General features: G+C 44.3%; 3 protein-coding genes across 7 annotated transcripts; 2 read left to right on the top strand and 1 right to left on the bottom strand.

The window, feature by feature from the left end:
- Positions 1 to 139: 139 nt before the first annotated feature.
- Positions 140 to 2,354, top strand: s100s (S100 calcium binding protein S). 4 transcript variants are annotated; one of them, XM_008283863.1, is made up of 4 exons: positions 146 to 200; positions 1,355 to 1,401; positions 1,747 to 1,900; positions 2,106 to 2,354. In XM_008283863.1, exons 2-4 carry the CDS (start codon positions 1,388 to 1,390, stop codon positions 2,301 to 2,303), a joined length of 366 nt encoding a protein of 121 aa, XP_008282085.1. In that variant the 5' UTR covers positions 146 to 200; positions 1,355 to 1,387; the 3' UTR covers positions 2,304 to 2,354. The 4 variants fall into 4 exon arrangements, with proteins under 4 accessions (XP_008282084.1, XP_008282085.1, XP_008282082.1 ...); XM_008283862.1 differs by having other exon boundaries at positions 140 to 200; positions 1,355 to 1,900; XM_008283860.1 differs by lacking the exon at positions 146 to 200 and having other exon boundaries at positions 1,201 to 1,401.
- Positions 2,355 to 4,348: 1,994 nt separating this feature from the next.
- On the bottom strand, positions 4,349 to 18,340 carry LOC103358759 (SH2 domain-containing adapter protein E). The gene is made up of 6 exons (XM_008283857.1): positions 17,437 to 18,340; positions 14,140 to 14,266; positions 11,606 to 11,842; positions 10,952 to 11,189; positions 10,439 to 10,558; positions 4,349 to 8,510 (listed from the first exon to the last, which is right to left on the bottom strand). The coding sequence occupies exons 1-6, from the start codon at positions 17,926 to 17,928 to the stop codon at positions 8,327 to 8,329; spliced, it is 1,398 nt and encodes a 465-aa protein (XP_008282079.1). The 5' UTR covers positions 17,929 to 18,340; the 3' UTR covers positions 4,349 to 8,326.
- A 1,340-nt stretch (positions 18,341 to 19,680) lies between these two features.
- pygo2 (pygopus homolog 2 (Drosophila)) lies at positions 19,681 to 24,890 on the top strand. Of its 2 annotated transcripts, XM_008283856.1 has the most exons (4): positions 19,681 to 19,866; positions 20,607 to 20,670; positions 21,283 to 21,335; positions 21,444 to 24,890. In XM_008283856.1, exons 2-4 carry the CDS (start codon positions 20,619 to 20,621, stop codon positions 23,097 to 23,099), a joined length of 1,761 nt encoding a protein of 586 aa, XP_008282078.1. In that variant the 5' UTR covers positions 19,681 to 19,866; positions 20,607 to 20,618; the 3' UTR covers positions 23,100 to 24,890. The 2 variants fall into 2 exon arrangements, with proteins under 2 accessions (XP_008282078.1, XP_008282077.1); XM_008283855.1 differs by having other exon boundaries at positions 19,681 to 20,670.
- Positions 24,891 to 25,610: the final 720 nt, after the last annotated feature.

Raw genomic sequence — 25,610 nt, 5'->3', positions numbered from 1 at the left:
AGAGATAGGAGGTGGTAAGAGAATCAGACTACGTAAGACTGTGAAGGAGTTTAGGGGGGACGAGGCGGGGGGAGAAAAGGGGGAGGGGGATGAACAGGTGATATTTAAGCCACTGGCAAACTCTCTCCCCATCCATCTCTGCCTTGGCTCTGTCCCCTGCACCTCTTTACAGACAAAGGAGGCCCTCCATCAGCACTCAGGTAAGACAGACGACTTGAAGGAGCTGCTCCGCTGGACTTTCTCTTCTGCATCTGATGGTTTCCTTTTAGAAAGTAAAGCATTTTTATTAACCGTGCACCTGCAGGAAACAGGCCGGACGCTGAAGCATCTTTAGTGCAGGGAGGTGGAGGGTGGCTAGCTGTAGACTGAACTGGGACTTTTTATGTCTTGATAAGGTTTATGCATCAGTAAAGCATGGAAACAAATGAAGCCAATTTGGATTTGAGGCAAAGCAATGTTAGGAAATGACAATATTCTTGCATCAGCATGTGAAATGTATGAATGGCAGCTGCAAGCATGGTACCAAACCACAATATGTGCTGCTCCATCATTTTTTGAAGAGCATAAAAGTCTTATTAAGATGACAAAGTGCATTATTACCATTTTAAATATTATGTTACTGATGGCATTTCCGTCTCCATGGTTTCCTATTGTATTGTGTCAGTCAGTGAGACAGATGACCCCTATAGATTTTCCAGTTAGCCAGCTTTGGTGTCCGCTGACCTCCTCTTTTGTCTCCGCTGCTCGTAGCTCTGACCTCTCCGGCACAATGCTCCGCAGCACGACGAGAGGCAATAACCAGCGGCTGACATTAGCATCCCTGTCTCCTTTTGTATTAGTTGATAGTTAATAAATGATGCACGGGGAAGATTGGCAGTTTGATTGTGCGCCTCGGTATTTTTGTTGTGGATTAGCCTCGACGTAACACCGGAGGCCTTTTTCATATTGCCTGAACTTTAAACTCGAGCATGAAAGTTGAATGTGTCTGAGCAAGCGTGGAAGTGAATGCCCTCATGTGCATGCGCCAGTTAGCGTATATGCTTGCACCTCAGGTTACTCGCCCCCTTAGTTTGTGAATGTGATTACCAGACAGGTGTTGTGTTTCACTTCTGGTTTCCATTTTGAATGATAAGACCGTTACGCGATCATCAGACCAGAGACAGACATGAATCCTCTTTTCACTGATGCCACAGTGTTAATCGCTACATGCATTACCAAGTCAGCTTACAAGAGCGATAAGCCGGGGACCAGAAAAACAATGAAGTGTGTGCATTTTTATTTTAATTTCAAGTCTTCACACTCCACCTTTCTGTGCATCATTGACAGTGACTTATCTGTGTCTGTGTGTGCACAGTCTCTCCACGAGTCCAGCACAAGAAGCTCCAAGATGCCGGACACAATGTGTGTAAGATTGTTCGAAAAGCTTTTCCAAAGCTCTCCTCCATCTTTCCATCCAAACCTCTGAAATGTAAAACCTAGTAAGGTCACACACACATAGTGGCCAGACTACTTGAATTGGGGTCAGTAATAGCCTCTGCACTTCAGAGTGTTATTCAACCCGCTGTGTAGAAATGGGAAAACCTGTCTGCTTTGGTTTTCTTCCATCCATCAATCTGTCTGTCCAGCTATCACTTTGTCTTGGAGGTGGCTTCACCCCGAGTTGCTATGTGACCGCACATGCAGCCGGGGCTGGAGCGGGCATCTTATGACGGAGTCTGACCCCTGTGACCTGATTGCCTCTTCCAGCATGTCCAAGGAGCCCAGTTCCAACCTGGAGAGTGCCATGCAGATGCTCATAAAGACCTTCCACAAGTACTCGGGCAAGGAAGGCGACAAGTACACTCTGAGCAGGGGTGAGCTGAAGGAGCTGCTACTAGAGGAGCTGGGGAGCTACTTAGGGGTAAGACGTGGTTGCACGCTAACGCACTAATGCAGTTTTGCAAAAATGCATCACACAAGCGGAGGTATGCGCTCACATGCTCCGACGCACAAGTTGGAACAGGCCTGTGCAGTGATGTATGCCCCGACACACACACACACACACACACACACACACACATAGCAGAGCACACATTCTTAACTCTCTCTCTGCTCCCCACCGACAGAGCTCCAAAGATAATGAAGCAGTCGAGAAGGTGATGAACGACTTGGACGCCAACAACGACGGGGAGGTAGACTTCACCGAGTTCATCATCCTGATGGGCGCCCTCACGGTCGCCTGCAACGACTTCTTCCTGGAGTTCAAAACAGATGAAAAACCAAAAGACGGAAGCTCAGGCGAGTCGGCGGAGAAGAAAGAGTGAATCAGTGCAAGAGAATGAAGAGGGGGGGAGAGAGGAGGAGGAGGAGGAGCAAGAAGGGGAAAGAAATGTAAATCAGGAGAGATAGAGGACAGAAGAGCGATGGATTTTTGTCTTAAGCAATTTGTAAACACTGCAGCTACACACGAGGGAAGCGGTCCAGCAGTCAGTTTGTGGGTTCACAGAGCAGGAGGGGAGGGGGGGAGGCCTTCAGCGGGAGTCCTGTTGTTTCCCTCTGCAACTGTTTTTCATACCACAACTTATCCGGAGCTCGTCGTTCTCGTAGCGACGAGCGACTTCACACACACACACGACAGGGTACATTTCATCTTCTCCGCTGAAAATTCTGCAGTTTGGTTGGTTTGTTGATTTTAAAAAAAGGCAACTGGAAAGTCGGGGAGATGAGCAGAAATGGATGTCGAAGCGTTTCTTGCACATAAATGAATAATTTGTGAACATATATTAAGTTACAGATTATCATATTCCTGTATGTACTCAGTGTTCAGCAATAGGACATAATTTATCCCCTTTCTTGCGCCTATTTTGTAATCTTTTTTTTTTTTTTTTGGTAATAACCAACGCTTCAAAAATATTAAACATGGCATTTAATCAACTATTACCTGTTGTGTGTTTGGTTCCTTTAACTACACAGCAGCGCACACGTCTGGCATGAATCGCTGCACCTGGAAATCCAGTGTCAGCAAACCCAGAGTTTGGTGTGTGAGCATCCTTGTCCCTCTGTGTGTGTGTGTGTGTGTGTGTGTTTGTGTTAGTGTATGATTGTGTATTGGGGATTCCCACAGAGTAAACTGCTCCAGCTCACACATCCTGCCAACAATATCCTGCAAGTCTTGTTCCACTAGATATAAGCTGACCCAGATGTTTGACTTGGATCTGCATAGAAAACTTCTTCAAAAGAGGAAGACAGAGGGGAGGAGAGAGGGAGACGGAGGGTGTGAGGAGGGGAGATAATGAGTGTCCATATGTGTGTGTGTGTGTGTGTGTGTGTGAATGAAGGAACTGCAGCAGGGAGTGGTGTAATGTATGAAGTACAGCAGTGAAGTATGTAACTGCTGGTATAATCACAGAGGAATGCTCAAGCTGCTGTGACTGTTCGCACACTTACTGTCCCGCAGATCGCTAAATCAACACGTCCGCTTCCACCTCATTGGCTTTTATAGCTGCTCGTCACTTTTTAAAAATGCGGCAGAGGAAGAAATGCGAATCCCAGATCGTTTTCAGCCTCACTCCTGGGCGTAATTGTGCTTGAACGCTGATGAGCTTAAACACCTCCTCTTCTTACCTTCGACACCATTGAGGAGCTGATTCTAGGCCAGCCGGCGTCTGTGGGCGCGGCTTTACGCTCTCCCAGCCATCCGAAGGCGTCCTCTGGTTGGCTGGTTTGAATTCTCGGCGTGCACAGGTAACCGATTCAAAGCAGCGTGCTCGAATAGAAATCCTGTTGTGGCCTGAAGGGAAACAAACGAACTGTTAACAGCCTCGGTTACCTGCCGTCGTTCCAAAGGGCCAATAAATCAACTGTTATCAGGCGGGACAAAAGAGACCAGACGGCACGTTCTCATAGAAAAGGAGGTCAAATGTCATTAAGCAACATTTAAAGTCTATAATGAGGGAGCTTTTAAAAGCGAGATCCAATCATTTGTTTCTGCGCTGCAGGTGCAAACTTGAAAAAGAAAAGAAAAAAAAAGGGAATTATTACAGTTTCAAAGGTCGTGACACGATATGTGAATGAACCTGCTCGTAAAAGAAGCATTCAGAGGCTTTGCTTAAATGAGTTTATCAGTGCAATAAAGCAAAAATATGCTAAATTAATTGTAAAAAAAATAAAAATAAAAACTGTATTTGTAGCATAGGTGTGAAAAATATAGTTTAAAAAATGACTGGCAGCAAAAAACATGAAACATCCTCATTCAAATGAAGTGCAGACATTTTCATCGTACTTTTTTCAGTCAGTTTCACCTTCAATAAAGTCTTAGCACAAGCTCAAGGTTGTTTTATTTTGAAAGGCAAAAAAGTACACATCCCCACTGATTCCAAAACAGTTTTATTGAATTTGTTCACATGAAACTTTCTGTAACATAACATAACTTTGCTATAGGAGTTTTTATTTCTATAATGAACAGCAACAACAAAAATCTGTAGAAAATATTTACCTGCAAAAAGAAGAGCAGTCATGAGCTCCAGCAGCAAGAGAGGCGACAACACAAGACTCCAAAGGCTGCCTTCTATCCAATTAAGACAACTAAGCAAACGTACCACCCAAAAAAAACTCTAACACCGGAGGACCACAACATGTCTGAAAAATTCAACCTCAAGAGCAGTGCATCTTTGGAGAAAAAAAAAAAAGCATTATATTGGATGCAATGAGAAAACTTGGCTTAAGAGTTTACCTTTAAATTACAAGGAAGGAGGTTAAATTAATAGTATAAACCTTCATATATGGAGCAACATGGTCAATAATAGATCATTATCGCTATTTTATGTAAATTTGTATGTAATTTAAGACAGCAGGGGGAAAATTTTTTACATAAATACTGTATAAAAGTGAGAAATGCGTCTAATTTGGCATCATTGGAGTAACTGAACAGCTGTTGGGTTGTTAATTTAAAGACAGCATCTTCAATTTTACAGATATTTCTACACATTTTTTGAAAGAAATGTAAAAGTTTGGATGGGGTATTGGGTTTTTTTGTTTTGTCTTTTTACAATGTGCTGATTCTGTCTTACTTTGTGCAGCACAGGTACGAAAGCCTGTGTTTGCCTGGTAAATTACAGGCCTGGAGCCGAAGCGTACGAGCAGTGAATCAGGCCCTGACAGACGTCCTCCGTCAGGTATGCTCCGGAGCGGTTACTTAATTCTCAGTCACATGGCCTTTCCAACGGCACCGGGTCAGTCAATGGCTCCTGCAAGCAGTATCTAAGAGCACGCCTGACCTTACCGACTGAGCCGTTTCCAGCTAAAAGACAAGAGTCCCTGATGATGGATCACACATGGCAGGTGCTGCCAGTGTGAGGAGAGGAGATGAGCAACACAAAGCCGGCCCATGTCAATGGCACCGGGCCTGAAGCATCTGATAAGGACGACAGGAACACTTCGGTTACCAACAGAGCAGGTCAAGCGACACCCAGATGTCAAGCCACCACGTCCATCAAGCGGAGCCGGGCGGCGATCCCGTCAAGCTGTCATGCAAGAATAAGAGTGGGCAACAATTGCACGAGAGTAGGGTGGCATGCACGTGAGGGCAAAATGAAATTATTCATTCAAGTATGCAGCGGCATAGGTGGCTCGGGGTCTGTATCATCTGATGATTAATTCCTTTCCAGGTGTAGCTCGGCCTGTCTTGGGTAGAATTTGAGAAGGCCCGCTTTCCTCAGGTTCATGAAATCCATCTTGATGGAAGAGCGCAGGGAGGCCTTATGGCTGCAGCGTGAGTTACAAACGCTCTGCCACTCCGAATCCATAAAGACCCAGGCTTTGGTGGTGGAAAATACGTTTCCTCAAAGTTCTCCTTTAACTATTCTGAATATTTTATGCTTCTTTACACTTCTGCTCCACTGCATTAAAGATTGAGGTTTAGGATTAAAAAAACATAAGATTAGCTTTAAAAATACAGCAGTGTCAAAGATTAAATCAGGAACTTATTTAGCATGTGGCCACACTCTTCCACCAAGGAGACGTTTCTTCTCTAAACTTCTCAGACACTTTCATCCAAACAGCCATTTAAAATGAGGAGGAACGTCTTCTTTTTAAACTCAAAACTCCCCAGATTCACCTTGTGCCCAACTTGTCTGTGTTTTCTGCACACTGAGTACTTTTACTTTTGGTATTTTTAGCATCTATGGGAAGCTTTGAATGCAGAATTTGCAACTATATTGTTCTGTTTTACTTGATTATTTTTCTACATCTCCTACTAAAAACAGGTTTATCTCTTGTAGCTAAGCAGGTATACGTCACCTGACACCAGCCACCTCCTTCAAAAGGTAGCTGCAAACGGTTATCCATGAGGTAACCAAACATTGGTGAGAACACTGAAAGTAATCTGCGGTTTTAGCCTAATGAAACCTAACCTGTGGGTGCCTTGCCTTCAAAAATTAAAGCACAAACTCTTGACACCAAACTGAAGCGAAGTGCGGCAGCGTTCACCCCGAGACTCGAGGAGAAACCGGGTGACATCCGAGTGAGGAAGGAGAGCGATACGTAAGAAAAGGGAGGAAGGAGAGAGGGATGGTGTCGGGTATTCTGTTCTTTTCCTTCACATTAGGCGTCCTTGACATGGGGTGTAATGATACTACTCTTACTCTTTGTCTGTTTTTAGTGCCGCATTTACCTCAGATCCACACACGGCGCAGGCCGGGGTGCTCGTTGCGAGTACGTGAGCCGTTTGTCCTCAACGCGATCCTCGGCTAAACCTAATCTCCCCACTAGACCTTTGGCCCTAACCTTTTCGTACTAACCCGGAATAATATTCTATCCCCTTTTAGCGAGAATAGAACACTTAGACTTTCAAATTACCAAACTGCCCAAACCACAATCAGTTAAAGATTCATCAAATGCCCTGATTCAGTCATTCCAGCCTCTTTGCTGAGGCTTTCTCCTCGGGGAGGCTCTCGGATGCTTTGATCATCGGTGACACAGACACCCTCACATTTTGCTGCTTGTGTTGTTGATTTATTGGGATCAGAGATGGCTTCAACGGGGATCTCCAGCGATGAGCAATTCAGGATCTCTGCTTTTAGATTAGAATCCGTTTTACAGTGTTTGAACAATGGGGGGCTATGAAAAGACAGCGATACAAAAAACGTATAGCAGGTGTGTCTCCTCGGATTACTTCTGCTCTGAAAGAAACTGGCATCCCATAAAATCTTTGAAGAGACATGTGAATGGCAGACCTCCAAGACTGTACAACACCAGTTTGTAAGACTATATTTTACAGTAATATCAGACTTTGCTGCAGATCAAAGTTACCCAACACGATTTCCCGCAAATTAGGAATTAACACAACTCGCCAAATGCCATTTAGAAATACATAAAAAGTGAATATAATATATTGTAGCTTAGCACCAGGAGGCATGACGTCCCCGAGGGAGAATCTTCCTTTCTTTTCTCGCACTTTTATCTGTAAATGATCTGCATTCGGAGATTAATTTGATGTTTTTTTCCCACAAATCACACGGCATTTGCAGGATTATTTTTGCAAGACACTTCCAAGAATCAAACTGGAAACTAAACGTAGCCTCTTCTTTCCTTCGAGCACATTGCATCAGGGTGAATCAGTCGCTCTTCACAGTGCAGCAGATAACACAATGGAAACAGTGTCCCCTCGTTCACAGTAAAACACAGGAAATCCTCAAGGGGACAGCGGTTTACCCAAAACTAACGAGCGCAGGAGCATAAATTAGAAATACGCTGCAGGATACACGTGAAATAACTGCTGTTTGTTCATGTCTTTCCAAGTGGAAGGATATGCTCTTTTTTTTTTTTTTTTTTTAAACAATTTTAGGGAGAAATGTCTTGTTACTGCAGTGTACCAGCACGTCCACCAGAGGGGGAAGTGGAGCCACAAATTCTGACTCCATCATTCATTGAGAATTTCACTGAGTAACACAAAAAAAAAGATACCATGTGTAGCTTTTAATATAGGCGTAGCGGCTGATTAAAACATCATGCGTCCCGATCCGAGTCACATTTAATCAGTAGAAGTGCCTCGTCATCTCTGCCGAGCTTGTTCACATGCAAAACAGCAGCCGGGATGTTTTGCATCAGCTGCTGCATCAGAGTAAAACAAAGAAAGAGGAAGCCATCCAGAGTTTCTAGACACGGAGTGAGTCACAAACATTTCCATGATCAAATAAAAGGCAACACATAAAGAAGGCTTGTACAGATAAATAACAAAGGGGGGACAGCAGTAGAAGGTTTCACTGATCAGAGGTGATGTTTTTTGTGTTTTTAGCTCCATGCATGCCCAGAGGTGTGTTTGTTCTGTTCTCTACCTAAGCCGGTAGAGTCAGTGGATGCGGGGCACCGGGTGCAGCAGGGTCATGTGCTCGGCGCCGTTGAAAGGCAGGCGCTGGGTGCAGTAATGATGCACCACCTCTGGGATGCTGGGGAACACGCAGCTGCTCTGGTCCAGGGTGTAGCCGTTCTCTTTTGTCTGGGCGACAATGATGTGAACGCAGCCCTGGCTCGTCCTGAATCCCCCGGAGGAGGAGAGAGAGGAGAGAGAAGAGTTAACCAAGTTCACTCAGGGTCCAAATCTGTTATAACACAATGAAAACAAACGACGAGTCGGTCCGCCTCTCGGTGCTGTTTGACTTCCCGGCTTTAACTGTGACCCTCAATGAAGATCTTTTTACGTTAGTCAGAAGATCAGGTTGTTTGTCGTCATTGTTGGCAAGTTACAATAAAATACTGTTTGAATGCTGTAGCACCACACACTCAAGAACCTGAACAATGCTGTAGTGAAAAAGCAGGCAAAGCTAGCTGAAACACTTAGAATTAAACTAGTGTGGACATAATTGTCACTTTTCATACACGTCCATACAAGAACGATGAGAATTTATGCGATTAAAATCTATAGTGAAGCTTGATCCTTGTTTGTACGTCATAAATTTATAGTTTCCGGGTGATAAAAAATCTAATTAATTCCCTTTAAACAGCTGTAGTTTAAAGTTAGTTAAAACACTAGAATGGAGTGAGTTTGTGGGGGACTATTTTTATCTGCGGATTAATACACATTTTGTGCTCCAGTTGATTTTTACAGGAGACCATATCTGTCCACATGTTAAAATACCCAAAACAAGGGAATTCTGGTACAGAAAGATAAGATTTATCAGGCTTTATAGATGCAATATAATGTTTAACAAGAACAAGAAGAATTTTTGCATTTAAAACCTTGTCAAGCTACAGACAGGAGAAAACTGGGCCGCATGTGAGCCGCCAGCTTCATCCTTGTTGGTGTGTCATAAATCTATACGTTGATCATAATGAAAATCCAAATTATTTTCTATAACAGCTGGGCAATGTAGCTTTTTATCAAAACATTATTAAAACATGGAAAATACTGAGTCGGTGAGGGACTATTTACGATTAATACATAGTTTTTAAGGAAGTAGGAGATGGTTTGTGGGATTGACTAACAACAACAAAAAAACAACAGAATTCTGGTCCAGACAAACGAGCTTCATCAGGCTTCATAGACGTCCAGATAATGTTTAACTAGAACAAGGAGAGGTCATGCGTTTGAGGTGCTGCGCCACATTTGCAGCGCCAACGTCATCCTCGTTGATACGTCATGAATCGTTGAATTATGACAAAAATCTTTTTTAAAAAATAAAAAAATCACCAAAACAGCTGGGTACCTTAGTGTTTAGCAGACAGGAATAAAACAGTAGAAAAGAGTGAGTTTGTTGGGGACTATTTTTCGCGGTGCATTTATACACATTTTGTGCTCAAGCAGGAGATTTTTTGTGGGATTGATTAAAAATAACAATAAATGATGTAACTCTGACACAGAAAAATAAGCTTTATCTGACTTAATACATGTGTATATAATGTTTAACATGAACAAGGAGAACTGATGCATTTAAAAACTAAAGTTAAGCTGCAGACAAGAGTGTTAAGCGGTCTGTGCACCACCTACTTTGTTGGTATGTCATACGTTCATACTTTCTTTATGACAAACATCTAAACACTTTGCTGTATTTCCATCTAAACACAGCTGGGCATCATAGTTTTAAGCAAATATTATTAAAACAGTAAAAAAAAAAAAAAGGATGAGGGATTACTTTTCGCGTTTAAGTATTTCGTGCTGCAGTCAGTTTTCATGGGAGCAGAAGATTTTATGTGAGACTGACTAAAAATAACAACTGAGCTCTTGTACAAAAAAAAGCTTCATCCAGCTTTGAAAACATGAGTAGCAGCTACTACTAATATACATTTATTCTTGGATTTTAAATTGAATTAAATGTTAAATGTAACATGTTGATTTTATTGCCGCCTGTTGTGTTTCTGTCCTTTTATACACTACAACATGTGACCAAACAGTGTGATATAATAACGATGTGATTTCAACAGTAGTGGACATGCTGCTGCCGGTGCACTTTCAGGTTCGACTCACTTGAGGGCGATGGAGTACTTGCTGTTGTCCGACTCGCTGTTCCTGACCAGGAAGCTGGCCTCTCTGCAGGACAGCAGCTGAAACTCCGCCTCGTGGCGAGTCACACAGCCGTGGTACCAGCTGAGACAGAGGGAGGCGGGAGACGGGAGGGGATTACATTTCATCTGCCATTGATCAGCTAAGTGTGGAATCTCATTTTAATGCAGCCCCCTTGGAAATGAGCATTACCCTTACGCAACAGTGAAATTTAATAAAAAATACTTAAGCTGCAATAAGAAACAGATGCACCCACATTTTGACATTTGAATTCCTTTTAAAATACTTTGAGCGTTACGCCATTAAATGCCTGAGCTTTATGTGTCTGCAGGAAAATCCCCACGCTGAGGTCCAATCATGATTCTGCATCATTCAATCTGCTGCTTTTCTTAAACTATTCTAGTCAGAGGTTTAGTCCAGGATTTGGATTAACCAATTTACTATTCTGGCCCGCCAAGGACACCAGAAGGTCCTCACCTTTGCTTCTCCAGTGGCAGGGAGGGGTCAACGCAGCAGGCCTCGGCCTCAGGACTGGGAGAGGAGGGCGGCGGCATGGTGGGAGGAGAGGATCTCAGGATCTTCTGCGTCCAGCTCTTCTGCCTCAGATGCTGATGCTGCTGCTGTGGCGGCTGGGCTGCTGGATGCTGCGGCTGTCTGGTGAGCGTAGGGTGAGTCGTCTCATCTTTGGCTGGGCGATCAGCGCTGTCAAACTGTGCTGGAGGGAAGAGAGCGGCAACAGAAGATATGTGTAAAGAAGGAGAAAAAAAAATACTGCTGCCTGGGTTTTGAACTGGATGTCGGAGGCTCCAGTAAATAAAAAATAAGAACACAGCACTTTGATGTTTCAGGCGAGATGTTATTCAGTATGCCGTTGGTCTGTGCAGCGTATGAAATATAAATGTGAGAGTGGGCCTGACTGGTTTTTTAAACAAATATATTTCATATTGATCTAAGGCACAGTACAGGCAGGGTTGGTACTGTACCGAGTAAATACAGGCAGAACTTTAACCGCGACAAAGGTTTTGCTGTTTGAGGTAACGATTAAAAACAACTGACAGTTATAAAGTAAAATTCAATTCAGGTGTGCTCATGTGCAGTCGAGATCAGACAATGCCACAAACTCTGCTGTACCTGATAGAGTTCTGACGATGTGCTCCTTCCTCCACTCCCAGGGCAGCTCGTACTCGGTGGAGGGACGAGGGTCCAGCTCGGGCCTCGTGACCGCCGTCTTGTCGCTGTCGCCGCTTCCCTCGTACGGGATGTCATAGATCTGTAAGGGAACGGGCTGACCATCCTCCACCGCTCCCTCGTTGCCCTCCATCAGCACACACACCTTCAGCAGGTCCTTAGATCCACGGCGTCTGATCTCTGACAGGTACAAAACAACAGATTCAAGAATTACATCAGTGAAGATCTTAACGAGGGATGCACGATATATCAGTGACCACATCAGCATCAGACGATATTAGTGTTTTTTTCCCATATGTGATGAACAAATTTAGCTGATGATTGTCTAACATCAGCGCCTTCGTCTCTACATTTGATATCACTGCTATTTCACAGATGTTTTTACTTCAATGGTTCTTGAACGTTACATATGTTTAAATATGTTGAAGATTATGTGGTCTAATCTGGGCGTCTTTTGAATAGTTTTCTCATAGTGCTAACTTATACTCATTTTTGAACAAAAATTGAATATCGACATCTGTAATATCGGTTATCGGCGATATCAGAACTCTTTATATCGGATATCAGTATCAGCCGGAAATTTTAATATCGTGCATCATTAATCTTAATGTTTGTGCTTTCTGTTTAATGCTATACATGTTGGTAATCCAATATTAAATGTTAAATAAGTGTGTGTTCTTCTCAAACACCGGCAAATTTCTTAAAAGTTCAAATTTCTACTACAAGAAACATAAAAACAACGGAGCTCTCTGAAAGCAGATGCTGGTTGCAGCATTTCTTTCTCTCTCCTTATTGTGACCAACTGGAAAAAAGATGCTGGAGCTAAGAAAAAAAAGCTCTGCCTAAGTTCCAAGCTGGTCCAGAAGACCAGTCAGAGGGATTTCTAACCATCTGGCTGTCCCACGTTTTCCTTATTAATGGCGTATAACTGATCTATAAAACATCAGTAAGTGATTTAAGAAGCCATTAGTTCCAACAGGAGCCTTATGAGAAAGTGGCCGTAACTAAAGTCCAATCAGGATGAATGAGTCATTTCCTCCAGTGTCATTAGTCACTTTCCTGCTGTCACCTGGGATCTGCTGCTGCCGGCTTCTCCCAACACATTTTAACTGTTAAAGCGAGGAGCGGAAAGAAAAAACTGATCCCAGTGCAAGAAAAGTAAATGGTACGGAGTTGTGGTGCAGATTTTTGCACGTCAGGCTGAACAGTTTGCTCTACTGCTGCAAATGTGTGAATGTTATCCTTCAGCTTTGTCCTTTTTAGGCCTTTTTCTACGGTTCTAATTCGCTTTTTAGTCGTTTTTGTTTGGATGGTCCTCACAGAGGACAGGAAACTTTGAATATCTTTGTCTGTTTGGATTCTTTTTCCTATCATAATATAATGTAATAATGCTTTACTGGGTCAACAACAACAGCACCTGGAGGTAAAAGTGAAGACAATACAAAATCAAATGCTCTTTAGTAGGATATAATGATGGCTAAAATGTTCTTTTTTATATTTAAATCAGACTGTCTTGGGTACTCTTTGGACAGCTGACCAATACTATGAATTTCTACTGATGAGAAGTAGGAGAGTCACTGCTTTTTTTATTATTATGAATTAATAACACTTCAGGATGTCCTAAAGTGTTTTAAAGCGTGACTGTAGCTGTTATCTGAGTCATCGCGCACTAGCTCAATGAAGCAAAAAAAAAAAAAAAGAAGCAGGGATTAAAAAAAGAACGATGTTAACCTCCACCAGACTGACTAATTTATGAGCAAACTTTAAATCTGATGATTCTACCTTGAATCACAGTGAAACAATGGGCGCTGAATATAACTGATGTCAGCTGCTGTGCGGAGCGTTAATGATGCTGCTCGCGGAGTCACAGTGACATCAGACTCCTGCTGACTTCCTCGGTTTGATTTAAGCCTCATAAATTAAGTCGGTCGCATCGTCACATCCTCCGCAGACTTCTCAGAGGAGACCTGGAAGTAAAGTAAAATCCACTCGACAGCGCTGCAATAAAACATATTCGCAGCGGGCTATTGTGTAACCCCTTTCAGTTGAAACAATGGCCCGATGGAATGAAAGGTCAGGAGAGCATGTGATTGGACGACGGGCCACCAGTCTTCCTTGACGCTGGGAAGTTTTGATTAATGGTCAGGCAGGTCCATGTAGGGGTTTGCACAGAGCTGTGTCCGAGATACAGGAGGGGGGCCGCGCGGTGAGGGCAAACTTCCTTTTCAGAGAATAGTACCAGGAAACAGAGACAGGAAAGAGGAAGCAGGGACGGGAAACTGCACCCATTGTCCAAATGCACCACAGTTGCTGTAGCAACCCCATGGGGGCACAGGGAGCACGACGGGAGCGAGTTCACGTTCTCACTGCTCTGCCTGGAGAAAACCAAAACCCTGCCATTCACACAAACTGCTCAGCTCGCATCTGACGCTCACCTGTCAGCCACAGGTGAGGGAGGAGGCGTCGTTCTGACTCACCTGTGATCATCTGCTGAGCGTCGTAAGGCTCCATGTAGCCATCGTTCTCCCCGACCCTCTCCGCCTCCCTTTGCTCTCTGGTCTTCTGAGCATCGAACGGATCTGCGTAGTCCTCAAGAATGATCACCTGGAGCAACAAATACAGACAAATTAGGGTTTGTTGTCATGGATAATTAGATACTTTAAAGTTTTAGGAGTGGCACTAAATAAAGTGTAAGAGGAAAGAAAACCAAAGAATTCTATCCAGAGTTATGGGTCTCAAATTAAATACACAAATAGGAATAGTTAAGGGATCCTGGTCTTAATATGTGCTGCAAGGTGGCTTGGTGGTCAGCACTGTTGCCTAGAAGGTTACCGGGTCTCGTCCCGGTGAGGACACCCGGGATCTTTCTGCGTGGAGTCTCCATGTTCTCCCTGTGCAGCGTGGGTTCTCTCCGGGTTCTCTGGCTTCCAAAATGGATGGATCGATAGCAGTTCGTTAACCAAATCCATCCATCATCTACACACCACTTAATCCTCACCAGGGTCATGGGGGGCTGGAGTCTATCCCAGCTGACTCAGGGTGAAGGCAGGTTCACCTGGACAGGTAACCAGTCTATCACAGGGCTACACTTAGAGACAGACAACCAAGCACACTCACATTCACACCTACGGACAATTTAGAATCACCAATTACCCTCAGCATGTTTCTGGACTGTGGGAGGAAGCCGGAGAACCTGGAGAGAACCCACGCTGCACGGGGAGAACATGGAGACTCCATGCAGAAAGATCCCGGGTGTCCTCACCGGGACGTGAACTGGTGACTTTCTAGCTGCGAGGCGACGGTGCTAACCACTGAGCCACCATGCAGCCCCTAACTGCTACAAAAGGCTGTTTCTTTGAATTAAATTGAAGTGACTGCACAGGACACAGCAACTCAAACAGGTTTCAGGAGTCTAACACACTTAATTCTGCAATGACACTGCACAGAAACTAGCTGGCAGGTGAGCAGATAAACTGATGACACTCCAAGCGTTTGCCATAAAAGGTAAAAAGAACATGATCAATTCCAGGATGATAGCATTTCATCTAGTTTAAAACAGGGCTGTGAAAAAAAGCCATTTATTTTAACTATTTCTTAATTTTTTTTTTGATCTACAAATTTGTGAACATTATGGACAAATTACATTCTATCGGGGCCCAAGGGGAGCATCTTGTTTGTTGGTCCAAAACGCAAACACATTCCAGTTAGTATGATACTGAATAAAAAAAGAGGCAGCAGCTTCTCTCATTTGAAAAGCTGGAAACACCAAATGTTCAGCATTTCCTATTTAATTTTTGATTAATCGTCTGAGTTCCCCCTGAGGGCTGCAGGAGAACATCACACAAACAGGGTATTAAATGAACTGCAGTCAACAAGCAGACAGGCTTCAGCTCGTCAGACGGATTCTTGACACTTCAGTTCGTCTAAAGAGGAACTTTTTGGATAAATACAGCTCTTTATTGTAAAGTGTCTTCACATTCTGCTCGCTCATTCGTGCCTGACCGTCCTGTAGCGTTATCAGTGACCGATCATTCTTGTTTACTTCAGACAGGAGACAATAGCAGGCTGTAAAAGTCGTCTCCCACTTCTAGCTGCGTTGCCGAGCTTTTGTGATTGAATGAAGTGTGAAAATCAGCAATGTTGAGGTGTTTAGCTTCGAAAGGTTCAGAAGAACGAAAACTATAAAGTTATTTCTGAGGAAACAACATCAAATTCCTCATTAAAACTAAAATTCTAGCACTAGAACTCGACTGGAGGCTGCTGCAAACTTGAATTTGAGATTGAAACAGGGGGATTTACTCCCCTTTTGAAATACAAAACTTCCATTTTACTCTTCCTCTCTTTTATCTGCCTTTTTTTCTCACCATCACCTCCCTCACTGTTTTTTTTTTCTTCTCAAAGCTGAGCTGGAGGGGACTTGGGTTAGCGCCCGAGTGTCAAATAGCACGATGCTTTTTATAACATGATAGCCATCACCAGGGGGGCAGAGAAAGAGAAGAAACGAGGGGAGGGACCGAGGACGCCGAGCCAGATTACATGAAGGAAGAGGAGGAAGGGGAAGGCCTCGCGTCTGACCACGGCTTTGTGTCGGAGGTGGGGAAGATGGGTGTGAGGGGAGAGGAACAGAAGGAGAGAGATAGAAAAGACAGACTGGGAAACAATGGGGAGCAGAGACAAAAAGTCGGGGGAGGGAGAAAACAAAACAATAATATCAGTTTTCAGAGCTCGGACCGGATTCTGGCGACTTCAGTTTTGTATTATTACTTGAGTTTGTTGCACTGATGGTGGAAGATGAGAAAGATGCTACAGACTAGACAAGAAACGTACAAATCATTTGCATATTTAAGCAATAATCCACAGTGTTTTCACATGATTTAGTAATAAAAAGTTCTTATTAGGTTTTTAAATGGCTTCAATTATTAGATGTTATATTCTATATTATGGTGGATATTTATGTATTAACACATAAACAGTGAGCTGATGATTTACTGGTAAAACTGGAAATAACTGTACCTATTTTATGCTGTTTTATCGTTAAAAATGTGACTTTTTTTTTAACCCACCAAAGGTTTTCTGTGTAAAATCGTACATATATTAGTGTAGCAGGTTAGACTTAGACTGACTTTATTAATCCCAGAGGGAAATTCAGGTGTTACAGCAGCATGGCTATTCAACAAAGGGAGTAAACAAAGCAAAAAATGAAGATAAAATAAAATAAAATAGGATAAAAATATAGAAAATATAATATAGAAGAAAGGCAACGAAATTTACAAGAATATATAAGAGAGATACAGAAATGTGTAAATGATAATGTGCTTACATTGAAGCATTAATGAGGATATATAGTAAAGATCCATAAAGAAATTCAATATTCTTTCTATGTGTAAAAGTACCTACATTAAAAGTACCTCAAATTTACATTAAAAAATAAATTTAAATATGCTTTTTTTAAAAAAACTTTCTGACTTTCCATTAATGTCCAGAAAAACAGTGTTCCACCTAAATAAGCCAATAGCTCTGTAATATTTAACATTCAACAGAATTAAAGGCTTGTTAATGGAAATATTTTCAAAATAAGATTCAAATTTTAACAGTAAAACTAGATTATGACAAAAAAAAAAATACAATCTAGGATCTGTGAGAGCAAAAATATGATTGAATAGAAAATAAAGTGCTTTTTATTTGCCTGATGTGACACCTTAGAGAGACTCAGTGCACAACATCTGGACATCACATCTGGACTCTGGTGTCTGAAGGCTGAGGTTGTATCTCACCGTTTCTGTTTTGCACTGCTTCTCAGCTTCAGGTACCACTGGGCCGGTGATGGTACCGCTGTTGAAGTTGGGGCTCTTGTCCTGCTTGTCCACCCTGATCAGCCGGCTGATGTAGGCGTTGGCGGACGGAGAACTCTTCACGGGTCGGTGCTGCTCCTCGAACACCGGCTCCGCTTTGGAGTTCTTACGACTTTTCCCGGACAGGAGGTTGTCCCACACTTTCCCATCTTTCACGGAACTCACTTTGCCCAACTCTGCGGCCGAGTTCTTTCGGTTCCTGCCGGACAGGAGCGACCCAACTCCTCCTCCTCCTCCCCCTCCGCCGCCGGTGTCGGTGGAGGAGTTCTTGCGCTGGCCCGTTTTGGAGGCCGGTGTTTTGGACGCCAGCCCGGCCTTGTTGGATCTCGGTTGCGAGCCAGATTCGGAGGCTGAGCGGATCCTGTCGGTACCGTTCTTCAGATTCATGGGGAACTCCTTGAACCACTTTGCCATGTTGACTCGGATGGACACCGGTGAAGCTGTGCGGCTGCTCCGGTACCTTCCAGCTCCATACACCCCAGAGACGCACCTTCACAAATCACAGGCTCCCTAACAAAAGGTTTCCGCTGCTTTCTTCTGGGATGCAGCCTGTGTTGACAGGATCTCCTCAGCTCCGTTTAAAGCATGTCATAAATACTTTTAAAAGGCCTGTGGCTCTGTTCTTTTAGACTAATTTGAAATAGGCCACATGCCTATTTGGCAAAAGAGGAAAAAACAGCAATTACTTTATCCCATTTGGGTTTTTTTCTTACACCTGCTACTTCCTCTGCTTGGGTTTATTCCCTTTGGATGAAGAGGTGTCTCCGGAGTGGGATGATCCGAAAGAAGGCAAAGTTTTTCTTACTTCTGATTTGTGGTCCCATTCCCACAGTGGCTTATCTGTCTGTTAACAAGCGTCCAGTGTCGCACTGAGGCTCCTGACTGCGCCTGGAGGATGCAGGGGAGGGGGGTATGTGGAGCTGGGAGAGGGCGGCAGGACCTGGTGGGCGGTGATAAGCCTGCAGCTGTGGACACCAGAACCATGTAGTGAGCTCACAATTTAAAGCTAGACTTACCTATGCCAGGATAACCCACCAAAAATAGTGACACTTAATTATTCCCATTATTGCAGCAACTATTTTAACTGTAATATGTTGATTTTTGTTCAGTTTGACCTTTGTTTGACCCTTCAAATCAAAATGTCTTTTTCCAGAGACTTGGCCAAGAAGGCTCACCATCATACAAAGTTTTTAAAAAATTACATAATCAAACATGACAATAAGTCTTGACTGATTCTTGTAACCCATTTCTCCACAACACTGTCATAACAAAGCACAGCTTAGAAAAAGCAATTGCATTCTTCAGTTACACATCTTCTGATCAGAGCTTTGAACTCACCAGATGGACCAGATCATAGAGCTTTAGTGTGTTCTGAAGTTTTCCATGAGCAGAGAGCACAACAATGCACATCACGATGAGCTAGAATTATAACAACTCATGGGAAGTGATAGAGAATTAGGCAGATTAGGTAGATAATAAAATACCACTGCTGCTGTCAACTTAAGCTTGATCAAAATAAAGAAATCAGATTATAAAGTACACAGTGACATATACTAGACAGTGATTATATGTATAAACATGCAGTTATCCAATGCAAAATATATAACAATTATATAGGAATCAAGAAGTACAGAAAATGTTTAAGAGCAACACAGATCTCACTTAAATGCTGGTATTTTATAATAAGGTTAGCTGTGCTCTGATGCATTTATAAAAGGACATTTGTGCCCAATACTTCCATTCATACAAAACTTTTTTATTGCAGATAGCGACTTAAATTAAAGTTGACAGTCCTGTTAATAATTTAATATTAGATATTAATTCGATATTATCAATGACGTCGCTTGATAATGTGTTTAATTGGCTGTCTAATTGATGTCCATCACTTCTTTAATTGTACAGGGCATCGTTGGGAAATGGTCCGTTCTGAGCCGCTCCATATGTACTAGTCAAAGGTGTGGTGCAAATATTACAAGTTAAGAAAAAACGGTTGGTGATAGTGATTCTGGCAGAGCTTCAAAACATAGCGTTACAATTCAAAGTCTCATGTAATACAGGCAGTATATTAGCGATATTTCAAACAGACGCTTTTAATAGTTTTCACGGATACCTTTCGACACCCCCATTTTGGAGACTAGATGTAGCCTTCCATGGTGCGCGATACTCCTGCTTATCCCTCTTTGTCCGGTGGCGACAGAAGGCCATGATAATTATGGCAAAATTTGCGTTTTTGAATGAATTATAGTTGAATGGTGGATCAACAAGCATACACCGTGTGAGGACCGGTTTGCTGGCAATGACACACCAGAGAGTTTCAATTTAAAGGACAGCCGAGCAAGCAACGGAGAAAGGGTACAGTTTGCTTCCAAGACAGTCTGCAAGATGGCTAGTGGCATGCTAACGTTAGCTAGCAAGCTAATGTTAGCATAGTAAACAACAGTTCTCAAAACGTAATCGATTGCTTTATGTCATTAATGCTGTGATAAGTGAAAATAGGTGCATATTTTTCATCCCTGGACGTAGAAAGGTAAATCACAGTGGCGGATTAATGTTCCAGCGCTGCGGCTGCTGGGTGAAATCTCAACGCTGCTAGCTAGCCACATTGAGTAACGTGGCTAGCTGGTTAGCCAAGGTAGTAACTAGCTTGCGTTTGCTAGCTGGTCGAGTTCTTAGCCACACATCTGTAAGTGATCACTTTAGAGAGGGAGGGGGTTCTCTCTAACTTGCTTGTACTGGCAGTCAAGCCAGGTAGCAAGCGACCAGTTTCACTCAGCTAGCAGAAACTGGCTTGCAACGAGACGAACTTGTGCTAAATAACCTGCTCAGTTTTGCCTCACGTTTATTTGGTGACCAAATCCCGGCGTGACAGACACCGTGGCCAAAGATTTGCAGCTGGAAAGGAGTTTGCAGACCTGGGCCGGCGTTGTAATCTAATCTAGCTGGTAGTTAATGCTGTAATGGTAACAATTTTAGCGTTTCTGACATGACCTGAAGGCAGATTTCCACCTAGTCGGCATATAGCCTTCAAGACGTCGTCATTTTTAACTTTTTTTTTCTTGCATATGAACGGTGATATGCCACTTCACCGACAGTCATATTAGCTAATGGCTGCCGAATCGGGGAGACTACTGGCGGGACAAGGAAAACGAAGCAAAGGTAGGAATTAATTTCACCCATCTCCCAATCAGATCGGAATCATCCATTACTGCGCTGCAATGGGCTGCACTGGTGCTGTTAGCAAATCCCTTCTCGCCTCCCCCATATGTAAACTTCACGACTGTCTCCGGTGGTGGCTGTTTCTCACAGAGTGGATCTGTGAACGGGGTTCATGTCTATCTTGCTATCAATGTAACTTCAATTCCGTTTCCTCGTTCTCATGTCTTCGTCTTCTCCTGTCTCCCTCATTGACCTTACCTCTTCTGCCTCTGTTTGCGGCCTCTCTCCCTCTTGCCTGGGTCATTTGGTCTGCCTGGGTCATTTGCGATTCAAGGCTTCATAACCTTGGTGATGATAACGCCTGGATGTTCAGCATCTTGTCCTCATGCCAGTCTATGTCCCATCATTGAATCCATCTCAACTGTTGGACTTGAAACAGAGGCCCTAGGTCTAAAGCTGCTCCACTCTGTCACTAAGGGGTATTGGCCAATCCAAATGTAATGCTGCACCTGATTGGTGGTGGACCAATAGCATGAGACACTAAGGGTGTTTTTGTTGTGACTTACATTTCCCCCTTTTCCCCCCCTTTCCCTCCATATTTTCCTGTTTCAGCTTCACAGATGAAGAGCCCGGAGAAGAAGAAGGCAAGGAAATCCACAACTCAGGTAATCTGATTACTTCTGCACATATTTTCTCAGTGAACAAGTTGACCTCATTGTTGAAACTTTAAGAAAAGCCCTAAAACCTCTCTACTGTCCTCTGTTTCGTTTCAGGCGGCTGGGTTCTCCCACCTCACTGAGTTTGCACCTCCTCCTACCCCCATGGTGGACCATCTGGTCGCCTCCAATCCATTTGACGATGACTTTGGGCCTCCATCCAGACCAAGCGGGGCCGGTGGACCAGGTGGTGCTCCATTTCTTCCCAGCCCAGGTGCCGGTGGAGGAGGTGGGTATGGAGGGGGAGGCAGAATGGGTGGAGGCATGAACTTCATGGGAGGCCCAGGAGGACCAGGCGGCGGCCAGCCTGGAAGGAGGCCACCATTTGGACCTCCATCCAACGCTGGACCCCACCACCAGCTAGGCTTTGGAGGTATGCCTGGCTTTGGAGGTGGTGGTGGGGGCGGTGGCAGTGGGGGAGGAGGAGGTGGCGGGGGATTCCCTCCTGGAGGCCCCTCTCAGTTCAACATGCCACCAAGCTTCAGTCCACCCATGCATCCTGGACCAGGATTCAACCCCATGTTGTCTCCAGGGGGTATGGGGGGTCCCGGAGGAGGGGGTCCACCCCACCCTCGGTTCAGCATGCCTCCACAGCAGCAGCATGGACAGGGCGGGCACCCATTCAACAGTCCTCCGTTACCTGGTGGTGTAGGCCCAAGAGGGCCCTTGCCCCCTATGGGAGGAGGCATGGGTCCGGGGATGAACATGATGGGTGGGGGCCCCGGTGGCAACATGGTGGGAGGGTTGCCAGGCATGCCTCCTCAAGGACAGTTCCCTCCCTCGCAGGACGGCCCCTACCCCGGCCCCAGTCCGCCAGGGCCCGGCAACGAGGATGGAAAGAACTTTGGTGGAGGAGGGGCACCGCCTGGGCCTCAGCAGCAGCAACAACAGCAGCAGCAGCAGCTTAACCTAAATCCCAATGGTCCCCCACCCAATAATACCACTCCTGGCCCCCCTCCTAACTCCGGCCCACCACAGCCTGGGGGAGGCTTCCCTGGCCACCCGGACGTCCAGCAGCCCAACGCCAACACACCTGGCCAACCTCCCTCAGCACCACCGCAGCCCAACCCCAACTCCTCTCCTACTGGTCCTCTGAACGGATCAGGCCAGCCCCAGCATCCACCACCCAGTCAGCTACAGCCCCCCAGCAACACAAACACCCCCAATTCTAACAACTCTACCCAGCAGCAGCAGCAACAATCCACTCCGCCTAACTCTGCACCGGGCTCCACCCCTTATAATCAACAGAACAACACTCCTGGTGCTGGTGGTCCCATGCCAAACGCTGCCTCCAATTCGGGTCAGAACAGCATGACCAACAATAACGGAGGCAACACCCCCGGCAGCAACCCCAACCCCCCCTCTAACTCCACCTCGACGCCCAACACCCAGTCTCCGCTGCCCCCCGGCCCCGCCGCACCCTCAACCGGGCCCGGGTCCGGCCCTGGAAAACTCGGCGGCCCCGGGATGGTCTTCCCCTGTGGCCTCTGTATGGCGGAGGTGCACGACGACCAGGACGCCATCCTTTGTGAGGCGTCCTGCCAGCGCTGGTTCCACCGGGACTGCACGGGCCTGACAGAACCGGCGTACGGGTTGCTGACTCGAGAGAGCGCTGCTGTTTGGGCTTGTGACTTCTGCATCAAGACCAAGGACATCCAGGCGGTGTTTGTGCGCCAGGGATTAGGCCAGCTGGTGGCAGCTAACGAGAGCTGAGGAGGAGGAGCAGCGTGGAGGTGCGGCGCGTACGGACAAACAAACTCTGATCCAACTGAGTGGCCTGTGTGTCATGTCAGCTACTTGCCCAACTTTGTCTTGACTAGCCCTTTACTTGTTCACTACACAGAGAAACACGCTCATTGACTTTTCATGCTTATAAATAGCACTTTGAGTGACTCTAGGCAAATGATCCCTCCCCTCCCCTCCCCTCTCCCAATAGGAGTCAAACAACGATGAATGTTAAAACTACACAGTCCTTCAGATATCTAGCCTGCCAACCAGCAAAGCACTGACACCAACACACTACCTCACACAGTTTGACTGACTGGCACGGAAACTCCCGCACTGACTGACTGTGATGGACTCGCTCACACTCATGTGTCACGTGCGTGTGATGGTTTGTCACACACACGCACAAATTCATCAGATATTTCCTTGAGATTAAATGAAAGAAAAATTTAAATTGGGGGGGAGAAAAACATTTAAAGAGTACCTTTAAGGAGTCTCATTCATTGATTTGTAGCTTCGTGTGCTTCGGTCCGGCGCTGCCCCGTCGTCTCGTTACTGCAAACAAGTGAGAGAAAACAAAAAAAATGCATCACTATTTTGCAATAGAGACATTTCAGTATCAAATGTATTGTGAAACATAAATGCCAGTTGGGTGAAGAATCAACATTTAAGTTACAATTCCTGCACCCGCACACATGCACACACACACACACACACACACACTTTGACTCTTGTATGGTTTTGTGCCCAGTGCTGATTAATCCAAAGGAGACCCCGGGCTTAGATTTCATCCACACCTCACAGAGAGGATCTTACCGCCGAAAAGCAGTTGTAAATATCGGGACAGAACCTTTTGTCTGGAACTTCCATCTGTCGTGAACACGCCGCAGAGTCAACCAATGAACAAAACGACGAGTTGAACCTATGTGTCTTGGTTGTATACAGTATGACGTTTTGGTTTTTATACCGTACATTTGAGTCCACCATTTCTTTTTATCTCTGCCGAATTGTGAAATCAGTGCTTTTGGATGGTGTTGGCATAGCAAGTAGTGACATCATGTCATATCAGATGTGCATAGTCCTTTTTAAAAAAGAAGAAAAAAACAAAAAAAAGTAACACAAAAATCTGGGGAGGGGGGTGCATGTGAACCAATGCAGTAACTGTCTGATCTGTTGATGTTTATATTCTGGTTTCTGCACCGCAAGAGACCTTGAAGTAGACCAAATAACTAAAGAGCGAAAAAATACCCTTTTTCTTTTTTTTTTTCTTCTTCCACATTTCTGTCACGATATGAGGTGTTTATAACTATTCTTCCTTCTCTCTCTTTCCTTATTTTTCTTTACTCAATGTCCGAGTTGCCTTTCTTTTCTTGCTCTCAGCTGTTCCTTTTTATTTTGTACTGGTATCCGTGCTGTGCTTCTTGCTCTGCTCTGGTGCCTCCTGGTGGAACCCGGAGGAACCAGCGAGTCCCACGCGCCAGGTGGGGAAGGGAAAGGTACTGAACTCCGAAGTAAAGACAGATTTTTTTTGTACTTGTCCATGTCTGTTTTTATTCCCATTTTTTAAAGATTTGTTTGCTAATCGTTGTATTAAAATGAGGGTTGGAAAACCCACTGAAACAGATGGAAGTTCTTTGTCATAATGCCGAGAGTTCCAGGTAACGGTACCGCTCGTTAACATTTATTTACTGTGGGGGTTTTCACATGTGATTGTATTAAATCGCCAAAAGGAGGGTTTTCTCCTGAGCTGATTGTGAAATGAATTCAAAGAAAATCTGACATTTTGCAGGTCATTTTGTAAAGCTTTTGTCAGCATTTCTCTACACTATTGTTAACCTATAAAAATAGGTAAAAGAATAATCATGCGAGTCTGTATTCTTAATAATCTAGTGAAAAAATATGCAGAACTTGTCACTAATTATTAGTAAGATTCCTTAAAATCTTTTGCCCCTTTTTAGCACCAGTCTTTTCAGGAACTTCTAAAACAATTAATCATTTATTTAAAGTATTCTGAGTCTTTACAAGCAGTAAACATTGTCAGAAAAATGATTGGCATTGCATTTGTTGTGCGTCTGTCAAAGTGAGTGAGTGCACTAAGACCCATTTATCTTAACAGTTTTGTACACGACAGTCTGTTGAGAACGTACGATGATTAATCACAGGCGGCTCGACAGGAAGCAAAGTGACGGAATAGAAAAGCTGAGTGAGCTGCTGTCAAGTGGTCTTCAAGTCGGGAGCGTGCACAAGATTCCAGATTCACGGTTGGGATTTTGATGGGATTGTTGGGCTGCAGAGCAAACAGGCAGGAAATGATCATGTGAACTGGATGGAGGAGACCTTTTCTTCATATTTAATCAGAGGTGGAAGCATTGTGTTGAAACGGTAGATGTTCCTGGTACTCCACTACATTTACTTGATAACTACTTCCTTGGCAATTTTAATAACAAAAAATAAAGTAATATCATAGATTAAGATTTTTTTTTTAAAAATCTATATATA

The sequence above is a fragment of the Stegastes partitus genome, unplaced genomic scaffold, assembly GCF_000690725.1.
Source record: "Stegastes partitus isolate 25-593 unplaced genomic scaffold, Stegastes_partitus-1.0.2 Scaffold329, whole genome shotgun sequence".
In the NCBI taxonomy this organism is placed as follows: domain Eukaryota; kingdom Metazoa; phylum Chordata; class Actinopteri; family Pomacentridae; genus Stegastes; species Stegastes partitus.
Note: the sequence above shows the minus strand (reverse complement) of the source record. Positions and strands in the feature narration are given on the sequence as shown.

Coding starts and splice junctions, on each gene's coding strand:
- s100s (XM_008283860.1), top strand. CDS start 1,259: ATGAAGTGTGTGCATTTTTATTTTAATTTCAAGTCTTCACACTCCACC. Junction 1,402..1,746: donor TCCAAGATGCCGGACACAAT/GTGTGTAAGATT, acceptor TGCCTCTTCCAG/CATGTCCAAGGAGCCCAGTT. Junction 1,901..2,105: donor AGCTGGGGAGCTACTTAGGG/GTAAGACGTGGT, acceptor CCCCACCGACAG/AGCTCCAAAGATAATGAAGC.
- LOC103358759 (XM_008283857.1), bottom strand. CDS start 17,928: ATGGCAAAGTGGTTCAAGGAGTTCCCCATGAATCTGAAGAACGGTACC. Junction 14,267..17,436: donor AGCAGTGCAAAACAGAAACG/GTGAGATACAAC, acceptor TTGTTGCTCCAG/GTGATCATTCTTGAGGACTA. Junction 8,511..10,438: donor AAGTACTCCATCGCCCTCAA/GTGAGTCGAACC, acceptor CGGGGGATTCAG/GACGAGCCAGGGCTGCGTTC.
- pygo2 (XM_008283856.1), top strand. CDS start 20,619: ATGGCTGCCGAATCGGGGAGACTACTGGCGGGACAAGGAAAACGAAGC. Junction 20,671..21,282: donor ACAAGGAAAACGAAGCAAAG/GTAGGAATTAAT, acceptor TTCCTGTTTCAG/CTTCACAGATGAAGAGCCCG. Junction 21,336..21,443: donor CAAGGAAATCCACAACTCAG/GTAATCTGATTA, acceptor GTTTCGTTTCAG/GCGGCTGGGTTCTCCCACCT.